Genomic DNA, 14773 nt, shown 5'->3' on the forward strand with positions numbered 1-14773 from the left:
AAATAATGATAGAAATAATAGAAATTCCTTTTGACCTAACTGACATTAATGACTAGTGACAATTTCCTAAATATGCAACCTGAGTTGAATGTGCTTTACTACTAATGTGCTGCTGTATTGCTGGAGTAATTTGTGTTTATTTTCTAACTGCAAGATAGGCAACTTCTGCAAGGATTGTCTTCTTGCTGTATATTGTTCTGGGTTAACTGCATGAGTACTGAAACAGTGTGTGTAGTATGAAGTACTTTAAACCTAGAATTAGCTAGCTAGTACATTTAGAGAAGGATGAAATTCATGGCAAAAAAGCTCATTTTGCTTCTCAAAAAATGTTTATAAAATTCATTCCAGTTCCACCAATTTTTCCCCAGTTAAAATATGAAAAAAGCAGCATGAAAAATCATTAACTTCCTGTTTTGTTATATTAATGGTAAAAAAGTTTGATGTTTTGATAGAAAATCAGCTTTAATTTTGAAACGTCTTTAATGACATTAACAGTAAATGTTTTCCTTTTTCAAATATTTGATGGTAGCCACTTCCTTTCTGTTAAACAAAATGTTTTTTGATAATCTGTTGATGGTTTCTTCTTGCACCCTAGTATTTTCAGCATTTCCATGTGGTGGACATACTTAAGTGATAAGTTGGAAGAATGAAGGCAGAAGACAGAAGGGACATTACATTTGTTTTTCTCTAAATTTCTTGTACCAAACATGTAGTCCATACCTTTCTATCTCACTTGATCTTCCCTTTTGTCTTTCTTTTTTGCTCAGCTCCATCCCACACCAAATCATAAAAAGAAATTATTACTTGAGAGGTCTATTTTCCCTTGATGTCACTAATCCTTTTTAAAGAAGTGACTAGAAAATTGAAACTAACTCTATTATTAAATTGTGCTACTAATATAAAGGGGCAGGTGGTCAAATGTTAGAGTTATTTGAGTTTCAACTGAAAAATACTTGTGTTAATGACAAACCTTAGCTTTCCCTTACTAATTCAGTGGCTTTTGTGGGTTAGTATCCCTATTGCTGAACTGGGAATTCTGATGCCTACTCTAATTAAGGTTTATTATTATATCTCTTATATTTTATTATTTTCTTGCCACTTTACAAACCTTTCATCTTTTAGGCTCCAATTTCTTCTATTTGACTCCTATGAACAGATGACTTTTCTGACTTTTCCATTATCTTTCTTCCTTTCTTGTTAGAAAATTAGAGGAAAAAATGTATTTGTTAATTTTATTTTGTTATGGTAGCCAAAAAATATATACTTTAATCATAGTAAATACGCCTTCAAGTTTTGCCTGCTCTGTCTGAGAAGAAATGTTTTAAGGTAAAATACTATGATCTAATCTGCACCAGTAATATTCTTTGCAAATTTCTTGCAAATTGACTTTGCTTAGACTATGATAGATCTTAGAAAATTGCAGTCACATACTTCGAATTTCCCATAGGGTCTTCCTGTAAAGCTATTTAAATTCTTCACTAAAGATGAATAATCTGTGTGAGTATCTTGCTTAGGATTCTTCTGCACTGTATGGGAAGCTGGGTTTGTAGACTGTGTTGTTATATGTGAACTAACTTTAGACTGCTGGACCACATGCATCTGCAGTAGCACGTAGCCTACTTGAAGTTACAGATGTAGTGTATATCCAGACCTCAAAGCAGATCTTGCGCCAAAAGTCTTCCGTTACTGTGTCTGCACTTCTGTCAACACGTGACCTGAATAATACTATTTTGAGCATGTCTACACAGCTGTAGTGACTGTCAAGAAAACAGCCTTGCATAGGTAATAATGTAGGAACATAAAGACTACCAGAATACAGTAGCTTTTTAATACATTCCTGTGAACTTCCATCTAGTCCTTTGTTTCTCTCCTTATATTTTATCTTCTTCAAATCTTTTTTGCTTATACATGTTCTCCATTCTTACACCTGTAACATCTGTGTTCTTTAATGTCTGTCAATTCCTTTATTGTATCTACAACTGAATATCTGAAAAATGTTCTTTTGATTAGAGATAGCCTATTATTAACATGGAGGTGTTGAAACAGCTGAAAAGACCTCAACTTATCACTAGTCTGTCACTCATAACACCTGGTTTTGGCAGGAGGTCAACAGTGCAGGTTTGAGCTTCATGACTTCAGACAGTTCCTAATATTGGAAAGATAAATGTACACAGATTTGGTAGAGAATTTAATGAAGGTGGATCATCTTTGTCTAAAAATTTAAACTGGTCTCTTTTCCTGCAATGGTATAAAGTTTTATATTAACACATTGTCTAATATTTCTTTAAATATCTTTTAGAAATGAAGGAATTCCCTGTGTAAGACACGTATTTTGTGAATGTTAATGAATCTCTGACTCTATTCTGTAATGTATATTTCTGGTGTAACATTTTTCTGTCTCAGCTTTATAGACTTTCCCTCCTGTATCACTTCCAAAGATTGAATGTTTGTAACTGTTTGAAAACAAGATCTGTGCCCGATTGTGTACTTAGATTTTGAAGTACTTAAAAATCACAAGTGTCTAGTGTCTAACTGGGTAGGCCTCCAGGATGTTTCCATTAGTGGTAAAGTGATCTCTAGATTAGCTAAATCAAATAGGACTGTATTTCCTGGAAAATCAGTTTAACACTAGGAAAAGTTTCCACAGTTTATGCCTAATCAAGTTTTTATGGAAGACAATGAAGCTGATTTCGGTTTGAATTAAAGTCTTGGCACTGAGGAAAAAAAAATAAAAATACTGTGTTGCTGGTCACTTCAGAAGTGAAACCCATACAATGTGAATCATGATGATTCACCTACTTCAGATACCTCTGCTAAAACCAATACATATTTCTGATTTGCTATTAGGCACCCACAATCTTAGTGTCAAGACACAGAAAAATGTGTGTAAAGAGCTTCTGGGTACTCTTCAGGCCATCATAAAGCCCATTGAAGGAGAAGGGAGTCTGCCCACCAACTTGAATGGACTGTCTCTTAATGCTCAACAGCTGTAACAAGGAAATGAATTTGTTTAACCTTTTGGTTTAAACCATTTCTAATATTGTGTTTCTAGGAACTAATTTGTTCGTATAAATCCTGACCTTTCTTGAACAGATGGTGGTAGTGATGACAATGAGATTGTTATTGAATGGCATATGGGGAATGTGAGGCCCGAATAATATATTTGATTGCTGGGGAACAAGCAAGAACCTAATTTGATCACAAGTATGTTTTATGTGAATAAATACGTTGCAGCCTCAAGTCTCCTGGAAAAGTTTCAATGCTTTTGACCCCAACTAGGCTCTTAGGTACGTAGTTGCTTGGTGCGTGTTTTTTTTCTGTAATATTTTTCTGAAAAAGCATTTTTAGTGCTGTATTAAGGGCTAAATTCCAGTTGTACAGAGTCTAAACTGATTAGTAATATTGCGTGACAGAAAAGAAGTGGGTAAGGACCTTCCTTATCAGAGGCTGAATTTGCTTAAGTTACTACAGCAAAATATCTCATGGAATTGTGTTGTATCAAAATAACCCAAAGTTAAAGTCTCAGTTACATTTAAAATACTTAAGGCATATGTATCTTTTAACTTTGTTTAATTTTTTTAAATTGAAAAATAACCTGGTAGCAATCTTCAAAAATAATATGAATTGTAGGTCTCTAGTCTGCAGCAATTTTGTGGAAAAGATTGTAGCTGTGACATGCTGGAGGCTGGCACAGCAGGCAGTGGATAATACTGCATAGCCTGACATTTTCCAGCTTTTTGCTATTTCTCTTAGCAGAAATAAGGACTGCATAAAACTGGCTTGCCTATTAAGAATACTAACTGAAAGGTGGTGGCAAAGCTATTGTCATCAGTGTGTGAAGTATTATTATGTATATAAACAGATTAAGAAATATCTCTTGTTTCCATTCTCTTCTTACTTTCAGCACAAAATTACTCAGTGTTTGTGTTTCTGTTAGGGGTTGTTTTATCTGGTTGGGATGAAATTTAGAATGAACTTTAAAGGAGAAAAACCTCTTTGGTAGAAGCAGTCATCCCTGGAGTAGGAGCGTTAGGTTTCATTATTCCATTAGAGCAAATTGGATAAATTTTTCCAGAAGGGAGGGGACATGCTCATTTAGTTTTATATTACTACTTGGTATGTTTAATCATAGACAATCACTAAATGGGTTTAAATATCTTACATGAGAATGGTGTTTTCCAGAACAGTTTGTGAGTAAAATATGTATGCTAGTGTTTAGATCAGATATATCACCACATACTAGTAAATTTGCAGAGATGTGTGTAATGAATTTCAATAAATTGGGGGGGGGGGGGGGGGGCATCTGTTATTGAAGATTATCTTTAAGCTCTTAAAGGCCAATTTTAACACCAAGATTACTACAGCTTGTTCAAATGGATGTGGATTACAATTATACACAGGAGAGATTAAAAAGAGTGATATGATGTACTCCTGTTCATGTGTTAGTTAAGACTAAAATATATTGTAGGTTTTTTTTTAAATAAACGATTCTAAACTAAGTGCATGAGAAAGGATGAACATGTTATTAATCTATTTCTGTATATTTGTACTGAAAATTCCCACTAACTACAGAAAGTTTTTCCTTTAAGACATATGGGAACTTGGGGATAGTGGTAAGATTTAAACTTTTTGGGTGTGTTTGATGATGTATTAGCATTGTGAATAGAAAGGGGTCCAAATACTGTGTTTGAAAATGGACGAGGAATAAACTACTGGTCCTGCTATTTTGCTTCTTAAGTATTCTATTAATTTTTGAAGAAACTCAGAAAATTTATTCAATCTAGTCATACTTCTGGGGCATAAATAAGTCCAGTTGTTTTTTTTTTTTTTTTAAAAAGACTTTTTTTCTTCTGACTCAAGAATTTAGCTACCTACCAAGAAGGTAAAATAGGGATAGATGTTTCTAGCAATTTAAATTGGTAAGATTCTTCTGCATGCTAATTTTAATGGTGTTCTTTAACTATCTATAAATTTATTTTTTTGGAAAATTGTAATGTACTATCATGGCAAGTGAACATATTAACTTTTGCCCCTATTATACTTTCAGTAGAAATTTTATAAAATAATAAATATATGTTGGTCAGCATTTGACTAAAGAAATTGAGCATTCAAATGCAGTATTTGTCAAATTGCTTATTTGATGAATGCCTATGTAAGCAATGCATGACTGAGTGCCGGGTCCTGCACCTGGGTCACACCAGCCCCACACAGCGCTACAGGCTGGGGCACAGCGGCTGGAAAGGGCCTGGTGGGAAAGGGCCTGGGGGTGCTGGGTGACAGCCATGAACATGAGCCAGCAGTGTGCCCAGGTGGCCAAGGTGGCCAACGGCGTCCTGGCTGGTGTCAGAAGCAGTGTGGCCAGCAGGACGAGGGCAGTGATCGCCCCCCTGTACCCGGCACCGGTGAGGCCGCACCTGGAACCCTGTGTTCAGGTTGGGGCCCTCACTGCAAGGCAGACACTGAGGTGCTGGAGCGTGTCCAGAGACGGGCAACGGAGCTGGGGAAGGGTCTGGAGCACAAGTCTGATGGGGAGCGGCTGAGGGAGCTGGGGGTGTTTAGCCAGGAGAAAAGGACGCTCATGGGGGACTGTATTGGTCTCTACAGCTACCTGGAAGGAGGTTGTAGTGAGGTGGGTGTTGGTCTCTTCTCCTGAGTAACAAGTGATGGGACAAGAGGAAATGGCCTCGATTTGCACCAGGGGAGGTTTAGATTGGATATTAGGAAAATGTCTTCAGTGGAAGAGCTGTCAAGCATTGGAACAGGCTGCCCAGGGAAGTGGTTGAGTCACCATCCCTGGAGGCATTTAAAAGACCTGCAGATGTGTCACTTAGGGGCACGGTTTAGTGGTGGACTTGGCAGTGTTAGGTTTGCAGTTGGACTCTGATCTCAAAGGTCTTGTCTAACCTAAAGGATTCTATGATTCTATATACATCAGTGTTAAGAACAATGGGGGAAGCATGCATGCAGAATAACACAGATGTGATGCCCTGGTTCCAGCTGTGTAAACGGATGTTCTACTCTGTTCCAATTGTTTCCTACTCTGTATTAAACTCCAGGGATTTATTGATACTCTTTCTGTTTTACCTAAGGCTCTTTGTCTGGCGGATGGTGTACTTCCTACTTGCTATGCCCTTCCCCCAGAAGGGTGCATTTCCACCCTACTTTGACATTCCTCTAGCCATTCAATTCACTGCCTTTGCCTGTATGTTTATTTTCCATATTATTACATTTCCATCCCACTGAGTTATCACAGCGCAATATTATAGTATAGTCCCTACCCTGTGTGTTTTGCAGCTTTCATAATTTCAATCTGAAAAACAAAACATGGGAAAATATGTCAAAAAACATAAAATAAGCTAGGTTTTCAGCCACAGAGCAATCTTAACTCAGAGCAAACTCAAAGATGAGTTGCAGTATGTCTGGAATGTACAGTAATACTCTGAGAAAGGTATTAGCACTTATGCAGGCCTTCTCTTCTCTGAAAAATGGTAAAGCATGTCATAGCTACATTTAAAAATTATCCAAGAGATAGTTTTTAGGCTTCTTACATCAATGAACAGGAGGTAGCTGAAACTTTAGTAATTTTTTTTTTAAGAGCTGTGACAGAATCCACTGGTTTTTGTACTTACTTCAGAGTGCGAGTACATCTCTTATCTTGATCAATGGAAAGCTTCCATTGGCTTCAGGTCTGCCACATTTTCTGCAAAATAGAACAATTTAAGTGATGCAAAGCTTTTTCTAAGAGCACAGTTATAAAAGTTTTGTACCTGGTAGAATACTTGGAAGTATGTACACAGTAATATACACTACAAATACAAATGTATTTTTTTGGGGAAAAAAAAAAGATCCAAATATCTCAGATCTAGTATTTTTTGAAAGATTTCCTTTATATTAAAATAATCAATGGAAACAGCTCTGGTGTATCCTTCTATTCTGTTACTTTGAGTCAATGTTCATGTGTCCTTTCACAACTGTTAATAGGAACAGGCAAGGTACAAAGAGCCTTTTTATGCTACCATGTTTACACAAATTTGTGAAAAATTCAGTGTAAGTATTGGGATATCCTGTAGAATAAAATAGATCTTGGTTTTGTAATATCACAGCATCTGTTTTGATTGAAGATATTCTCTAATTATGTATATATTTTGATACATATGTAAGGTTTTTTTGGGAAATTTAATCAGATATTTCACTACAAAGAAAAATTATCTTTGTGTTTTTTTAATGAAAGGAGAATAATTTGCTTTCTTGATTCCTTTTTATATTATTCTATTTTTTCTTGCACAGTGAGAGTCTGCTATGAAGGATTTTGCATTGCATTCTCTATTCTTGTTTATCCAAAAGTCTTTGTGAGCCATTTGCATTGAAAGGGCAGGCATTTCAATATTTTGCCTTATAACTGCAAGGTGAGGGTGGTTGCATTTAAGGATTTGAACAAGAAATTATTTCCTGCCCTTCTCCTGTTAATGTATGCAGGGTATTTCTCTTTTCCTTGATCATGGTCTCATTTGTACTATTGTTTGCATCTTTCGGTAAAGCCTTCTTCTACAAGAACTGTTCTGCCATCACCACAAACAAGGAGATGCTTGACATTTTATAGAACATAAAACTGTAATAATCTATTTTCAAATAAACTCATAAATGGTGAAAAAGTTAACTATTGCAAAAGGAAACATGTATTTCCTGCTATCCTAACATCAGTATTTTGCTAGAACCTGGTTTCTACAAGCTTTACAAAACTGGAGAAGCTGTTCTTCTAACAGGGATAATTAAACAGCAACCTCAAGATCAGACTATATTTTATTGTTGTATAGAACTTGCATTTGGTCACTAATTCATAAGTTCAGCTTTTGCTTCGGATTCTTTGAACCTTCTGTTTATTTATAACTGCAGATTTATGGTGGATGTTTTACTAGCATATAGGCCTGCGACTATATTTTTTCACTTGTGAAAGAATTGAAAGCCATCTTCAAAATGTGTTTACAGCTCTCGCAATTACCTTAAGAGCATATGCTTTTAAAAAAATTGCTTCCTCTCTGGAAATAAACTACTAAAAACCTTAGCCTGAAGTTGAAAATAGTTCCAGCAGTGGGAGTTTATTTTTAAACTCCAATAGATTTATTTTTAAATTTAATAGATCCTATTTTCTTTTAAGGTCTGGTAATTTGTTGAGATTTATTAGAGCAGTTACCAGGTTTAGTTACGTACAGACAAGGACTGAGATTTATAGCAAAGAACATTTCCCGTGTGCCGAAAAGGTGGCCGATGCCGGGCTGTAAGTTTCAAGGCATTGCCTGTTTTTCAGGACAGTCTAGGTTCCTGTCTAAATTTATCACCTTTTGCCGCTAAGGGTGTGTTCTTGTGCCCGCGATATGTCTTTTCTTGCAAATATGCTTCTGGTTCAGCTTCCTTGCTCCCGAGACTTTTCTATTTTGGTTCCCTGTGTCATGTGATCCCCCTGGCCAGTGAGAGCCCCGCAGAGGGAATGGCAACAGCCTGCTGGGATCAATGTAAGTCAGAAAAAACTCTTGGTTTTTTGCAGTTTCTGTCCCTCACAGTCAATTTTAAATCCTGCTTTTACCCCGAAACTTTGCTGGGCACACCTAGTAATACCTATGGAAATGTTTAGAAGTTAGTTTTTTAAAAATCTGATTTATTTTTTACTCTTTCTAACGTTACTTTTCTCACTATGTTCCTTTTTTCCTGTGTCCTGCAGTTAGTTGAGAAACCTAAAAGAGCAACAGAAAACAAACCAAATGCATCCCAAGTGTTGCCTAAAGTATGTTTTAAGTTTAAAGGAATGTTTCAGGTGTAATAGTACTTTGTTTAACATGTGCTATAGACAGTGTCAAAAATCCTATGCTGCAGTTAAGAAAGAATGATGTGACCACCCCTGCTCCTTAACCAAAATCAATCATTTAGGTAGAAGGACAATAGTAAACAAAATGATCTGAAATCACATGCTGGTGCCTTGGTCAACTGGCTGAGATGTAATGGTGAAAGGACTTAATACAATTAAAGGGCAGCCATGTACATGAGGCAGTGTATAATTTTTTTGGTACGAATGAAATACTGTATTTTGACCTCAGCTGATGCTGAATAATACTTACACTATATGATATTGAAATCGTGCTTTTAGTAGGTTTGGTATTTTATTGTAGAGGCTGTTCCTGGTACAAAGGGAGAGTCTTGTATTTCTCTTTCTTAAGACAGGCTTTAAACTTAGTAGGTAAAATTTACCTGGTAATTACTACTGTGTAGTGGTTTTGTCTAATTTAAATTTTTTTTTTCTTGGATAGATATGATTTTTCAAAAATCCTTTTTCCCCTTTGGTTTGGTTTTCTTTTATTTTTCTTTCTTCCAAATTACATGTGTTTTCTTTGGAGTTTACTTTTAAGTTTCAAAGGATTATTTTGAATTTGGATCCCTAAGTGATATGCCTTGATATCATATAAAAGTTTGAGAAGAAGTGTTTGTGAAAAAGATGCAATGAAACAAGCTGTAATCTCCTGATTTGCTTTCATGGACTGTAGCCTGGATTCTTTACTGCATCACTTGGAGGTACAGAGACCATTACCGCATGTGTCTTTATTTTCTCTGTGTTGCTGATCTAGACCCTAATGACCAGGCATCAGTGAAAGATTCTTTGAGAACTTCCCCCCCACCGCAAACCCCCAATCGATTTTGAATAGAGAAATGTCATTTAATGATTACACTAACATACAAAGAGCAGTGGTGAGGTACGTTTGTCATAGGCACTGAAAAAAAAGGATGTCTCAAATTCTGTGTTGGTTGAATTGCTGCAGTGTCAGAGGTGCAATAGCATCTATATGTAAATACCTGACTCAGAACTGAAAACGATAAGAAAAAGCCATCCTCATTATGCAGACTGGATTAAACTTAGGAGCCACTCTTACAGACTTTATTTTGTTTGAAAGTTGGCATTGTTGGGTTTGTTGATAAAGTGAAGCATGTGCAAGAAAGAAGATTGTTTATTCTGCTTTTAAAAAAATAATATGTTTGTTCATTAGGTGATAAAGTAAGTACTAACCCAGGGTTGTCTATTTGCCTTCACTTCATGAGTTTGCACAATACCGACATGCACATTACAGGAATTTTGAGACCTCACCTCAGAGTTGGATTCACCGTTGTTTCCCACAGCTGAAAGCTAAGGCTTATGAACGTGAGTCCCAGCTTAAGTAATGTGCTGATCTCTGTGGTATCCAGAGAAATTGCAATCGGTAAAATACAAGTTAAATTAGAGGATCCTTGTTATCCCTTCCTTTCTGTTTTTTTGGTGAGTTGATTTTTTTTCCTACTGAATTATTTACTTCATTTGTGCTCATCTGTTGTCTTTGCTTCTGAAAAGGAACATGAGAAAACAAAACAAAAGGAAAAGAGGGAAAAAAGAAAAAAAAAAAAAACAAAAAAGTTTTTGTTATTGTGAGGGCAGTCAAACACTGGCGCAGGTTGCCCAGAGAGGTTGCGGAGTCTCAGCCCTGAGCCACAGCCTGAGCAACCTGCTGTGGGTGTCCTTGCTTGAGCAGGGGGGTTGCACTAGATGACAGGGAACGCTGAGGTCCTTCCTAGCCACAGCAACCCTGTGAGTCTCTGAGATTTCCCCCAGTCCTCGGCCCCAATTTGGAGAGGTAGACAGACTGTTACTTTGCGGGGAGATCAGAGGTCATGTGTGCATTTTAATTTTAGACTGTCACTGTCATGTTGTAGAACTTGTTATTTTGCTGCCTCAGTTCAGTCATTAATAATTCATTTGGAGTGACGACTCTTGCTGGTGCTGCCTAATGCATGCCACCTGAAATGTCACTGACGAGCAGGCGGCTGCAGGCAGCGATCAGAGTTTCTCTTTCACTTCTTCCTCACAGCCATTCAAAGCTACTTCTGGCAGCAGTTTCTAATCCCGTGTCTTTTTTGCACTGCCTCCTTAGGACCACAGTGTAGCACAGTGAATGAGGGAGACACTGATGGAAAGTGAATGTGAAAATTTAAAAGTAAAATTAATGACAGTACTGTGGGAAAAGCGTAAGTAGAAAGTGAAGGGACAGAGCCAACGTGGACTGGATTCCTACATGTGTCTCTGTACTCTACTTGAATCTCACTGGAATCCCCAGAAGCTGAGGAAAGGGTGCAGGAGCTTGCAAAGGCCATGCCAGGGTGTGTGGAAGGAAGGGAGGAAGGAGCAAGCATCACGAGAGCCCTTGGGGGTTACAGAAAACATTAAGCCCCAGCCCCATACACTGTACGTGGAGTTGTACTCTAGAGGCTTGGTGAGTGGTGCAGAGAAATGTGAGATCATTTGGTAGTAAATCAAAGTAAAAAAATAGTGACAAGTGAAAGCAAAATTTTAATTCTATATATATATATAAATAAACATAAAACGCACTTGCCAACATTAAAATGTATAGAGTTCATTTAATACCTTTCACGCTAACATATGAATATAAATTCAAAATAAAAATGGCAAAAGGTAATAACTTTACCTGTGTTTAGGAAAGATTTTAAATCTTTCTACCATAATGCTACAGATGACGGTTTTACTTAAATATTGTTTATCTTGATGAATCATGAATAATTGTCCTGAAAGCTATTACCAAAACAAAACCAAAAATATATGGCTGCGAATAAATTCAGACTGGTGCTGGGTAGATGGGTCCAGACTTCCAGGGGAAGTGCAGGCTAGGACATGTCCCTGTTTGTGTAAAGCAGTGAGCTGGCTGCAGGAGGTGAAGGCTTGGTAGGAAGGATTGCACTCAACTGACTCACAACATCATTTCCATTTCTGGCTAAATAGGATAATTAGAATTTAAACACAGTATCTTTTCCTGAAGAAGACACAGTTTAAAAATATGACTGTATATCTTCCCACCAAATTAGTTTTTTGGGTGGTTTTTTTTTTTTTTTTTTCTTTGGAGGGCAATATTGTAGATGAATGTGGAAGAAATTTGTACAATTCTTTCTTGTTGATGAATATGAGCATTTGGCTTTGCAAGAGTAAAATAATCCTTTTGATTAATTTTAGTAGAAAAACCCCACATTCCAAGGAGCCAGTAGATTTAGCAGCTCAGTCTGGCAGCATTCAGCTGATGCCTGGTAACTAGGCTAGGAAAGAAGATAAAACTAGAGGAAAAGATTTTTAAATAATTATCTGTTATCGAACAATTTGATAGCTCTACAAGATACATTCATTTCTTTTGGTTTTGTTTGTGTCTAGCATTTGTGTGTTATAGCTTTTGGAATTTGAAGATGTCTTTGATCTGAAAAAAGCCCTTTTATCAGACGGTAAAAGTAATTTTATTTATGATTTCCCAGACCTATAATTTGGGTTGTTTTCACTATTTGTTTTTTCTTTTTTGATTGTTTCTGTTTTTACCATTACTTACTGCAGAAGGTAGATTAACGGAGAAAAGGAAAGAATTTTTTCAGTTCATCATTTATGTTCTAGAGTCTAAATGATGATACTTGGTTATGTTTTAAAAGTGAAAATAATCTTTGTTTTTTAAAATATATTTTTTGTGGGATTTTTCTGTATTTTTATTAATGTGCAAATATAACTGTTCTAGTACAGAGTCCTAGAGGCAATAAAACATACCATTTATCTTATGTTTGATTATCTTAAAAATGGACTATTTAAAGGAGAATTATCTACAAAGAATTAAGTATGGAATTATGCAGATGTATTTCAATTTTGTTCAAGAGTCCAATTATGTTTCTATATAGAGCTACTAGTTTTGTGTCCCTTCAGTTCAAAATATCTTTCATTCACAATTTTTATGGCTTTCAATAGCAGAGCAGTTACAGGTTACACCTGCCAAGGTAGTTTGTGCAGTATTGTAACCATCTATTCAGTCTTTATATCATCTATGGCAGCTAAACATACATGTGAAGACAAAACTGGTCAGATTTGAATTTTGGCAATTTTTTTCAGAGCACTTGGTTTGAAATCCAAACCAGCAGAGAACTAAAGTCTTTAGATTTGTTTGTTCTCTGAAAGTTTGTGGGTAACTTTAGTTTTGCTGCTTATAGTTTTTCCTTGTACGTTTTTTAAGTGGATAAACTGGTTGCATTTTTACAAATAAGGTCACTGAGATTTTGTTTTGTAGTGATACAGTAGAGAGCGTTTCATAGCCAGGTCTCATTTTACTGGCATCACCAGTTTTCAAGTAATGGAGTTGAATGAGATTTGTGGGCTCATCTCGCTATATTGTTATAAATCAACCACCTGCTTATTCATTCCAAAATACCATTAATCTCAGACTGTGTTGCTGCCCAGAGTGCAAATATATCTGCAACTGATGCCAAGCTGTGTCCCCTCTATCCCAAGAAATCACTCAGTTTCTGCTTGGGTTGACTTCCTCTGGCTTTGTCTGAAGGGCGTTTTCTGTACAGGCTTGTCTTGTATGTACATATGTCTTTCTGCATACACCTTGCCTGGACAATTTGGGATATGAAAGCCACCCTGAACCCTTGATTTCATGTGGTCGTTAGAGAGCTGACGGCACATTTCAGAAGAGTGAGGAATGGTAATACCTGTTCCAGCCAATCTGTTTGTTCTGTTTTGTCAGCCTGAAGTCTTCCTGTAATTTAAACTGGGCACATTTCTCTTGGGTTTACTTCTTGTCCCAGTCCGCCATATATGTCACTATGTCCTGTTGAGTAGCTGCTTTGCACCAAACATGACTGCATTTCAGTGATGCTTCTGTACGTTTTGCTGTACTAGACACACAAGAGCTTGCACATGCATAAATGTGCACACACTTTAAAGTAGGAGGACATCAAAAGCACCACTTAAATGAAATTTTGTAATTTTATGACATGAGCCATGTGAGGTCATAATTATTTCCTTAGCACCTTGTTTTCTTGGGTAGTCTTCCTCTTAACAAAGCATTGCTGTTGCTCATTAGCATAGTTTTGTATGCAGTGTCCATCACAAACAATGTAAAAGTAAATTTAGGGAAAAAAGGAAGGTTGGCACACATGTAACAGAAGATTACTTTCATACTTCCTTTTGGACTTTTGACAAAGAACTGTCTTTAAAAAAAATCAATTTGTTTTCTTCCTTTATTTTTTTTTTCTCTTGAAACCTAGCAACATGAAGAATGTACTTGTGGAAATGTCTTCTAAAATAAAACAGAAAAACCTAGAGAAAGCTGAGTCAAGAGACTCAAGAAGCTATGAATTAGGTGGTGAGTCAGTTATGATATTTTATTTTTATTTTAAAGAAGGAATAGGCACAAGCAAATAATCTTTCTTCCCTCAGGGATTAAACTGAGGCAAGTAAGAGAAACCATTCAGCAAATTTGATCTTTGGTAACCTAAAGGATTGAAAACTAGACAAAACATTGGATAACTCATTATTTTCAAGGTAAAAGTTTTGTGCTTGGGAAATACATTATGAAGTGAGCCCATATCAGCTGCCTGGTGTTACACAACCCTTTGACCCAACCTGTTGCCACTGTAAAAAGCCAGGGTCTTCTAGTAAACGCTGAGCTGGTTTAGGTCCTCCCACATGGGCGTCGGGACAATGCCTGTTGTGCCCTGCCCTCCTGGCATGGCCTTCCTGGTGGGTTTCTAGCCATTAGTGTCCACCCCTGTGAAAGCCTGGCAGTGCTGTGGTGGGACAGTGAGGGCCTGATGTTCTGGGTGGCATACAAGGCCAGACACATGGCTTGAGATTTCCCAAAGAACCAATCTTGTGTTCAGACCTTAATGTCCCTGTGAGGAGCCGGGGTGTCTTTGGTATGCTTCTGGAGCAGAG

At 36.9% G+C, this 14773-nt stretch overlaps 1 protein-coding gene across 3 annotated transcripts in view; it reads left to right on the forward strand.

Annotated features, from left to right (window-relative positions):
- ESR1 (estrogen receptor 1) overlaps positions 1-14773 on the forward strand; it is a 207075-nt gene that overhangs the window by 17893 nt on the left and 174409 nt on the right. For 2 of the 3 annotated variants that reach the window (XR_013928513.1, XM_080389694.1), the window contains exon 1: positions 1-14201. This exon is cut by the window's left edge and continues 17893 nt beyond it. Coding sequence is in view for 1 of the 3 variants with exons in the window: in XM_080389694.1 (XP_080245820.1) it covers positions 14108-14201 (94 nt within the window). In the remaining 2 variants the exon portion in view is untranslated. The remainder of the gene's footprint in view (positions 14202-14773) is intronic. The other variant, XM_080389696.1, reaches the window with a different exon arrangement.

This window comes from Falco punctatus (genome assembly GCF_963210335.1).
Source record: "Falco punctatus genome assembly, chromosome: 5".
Lineage (NCBI taxonomy): Eukaryota > Metazoa > Chordata > Aves > Falconiformes > Falconidae > Falco > Falco punctatus.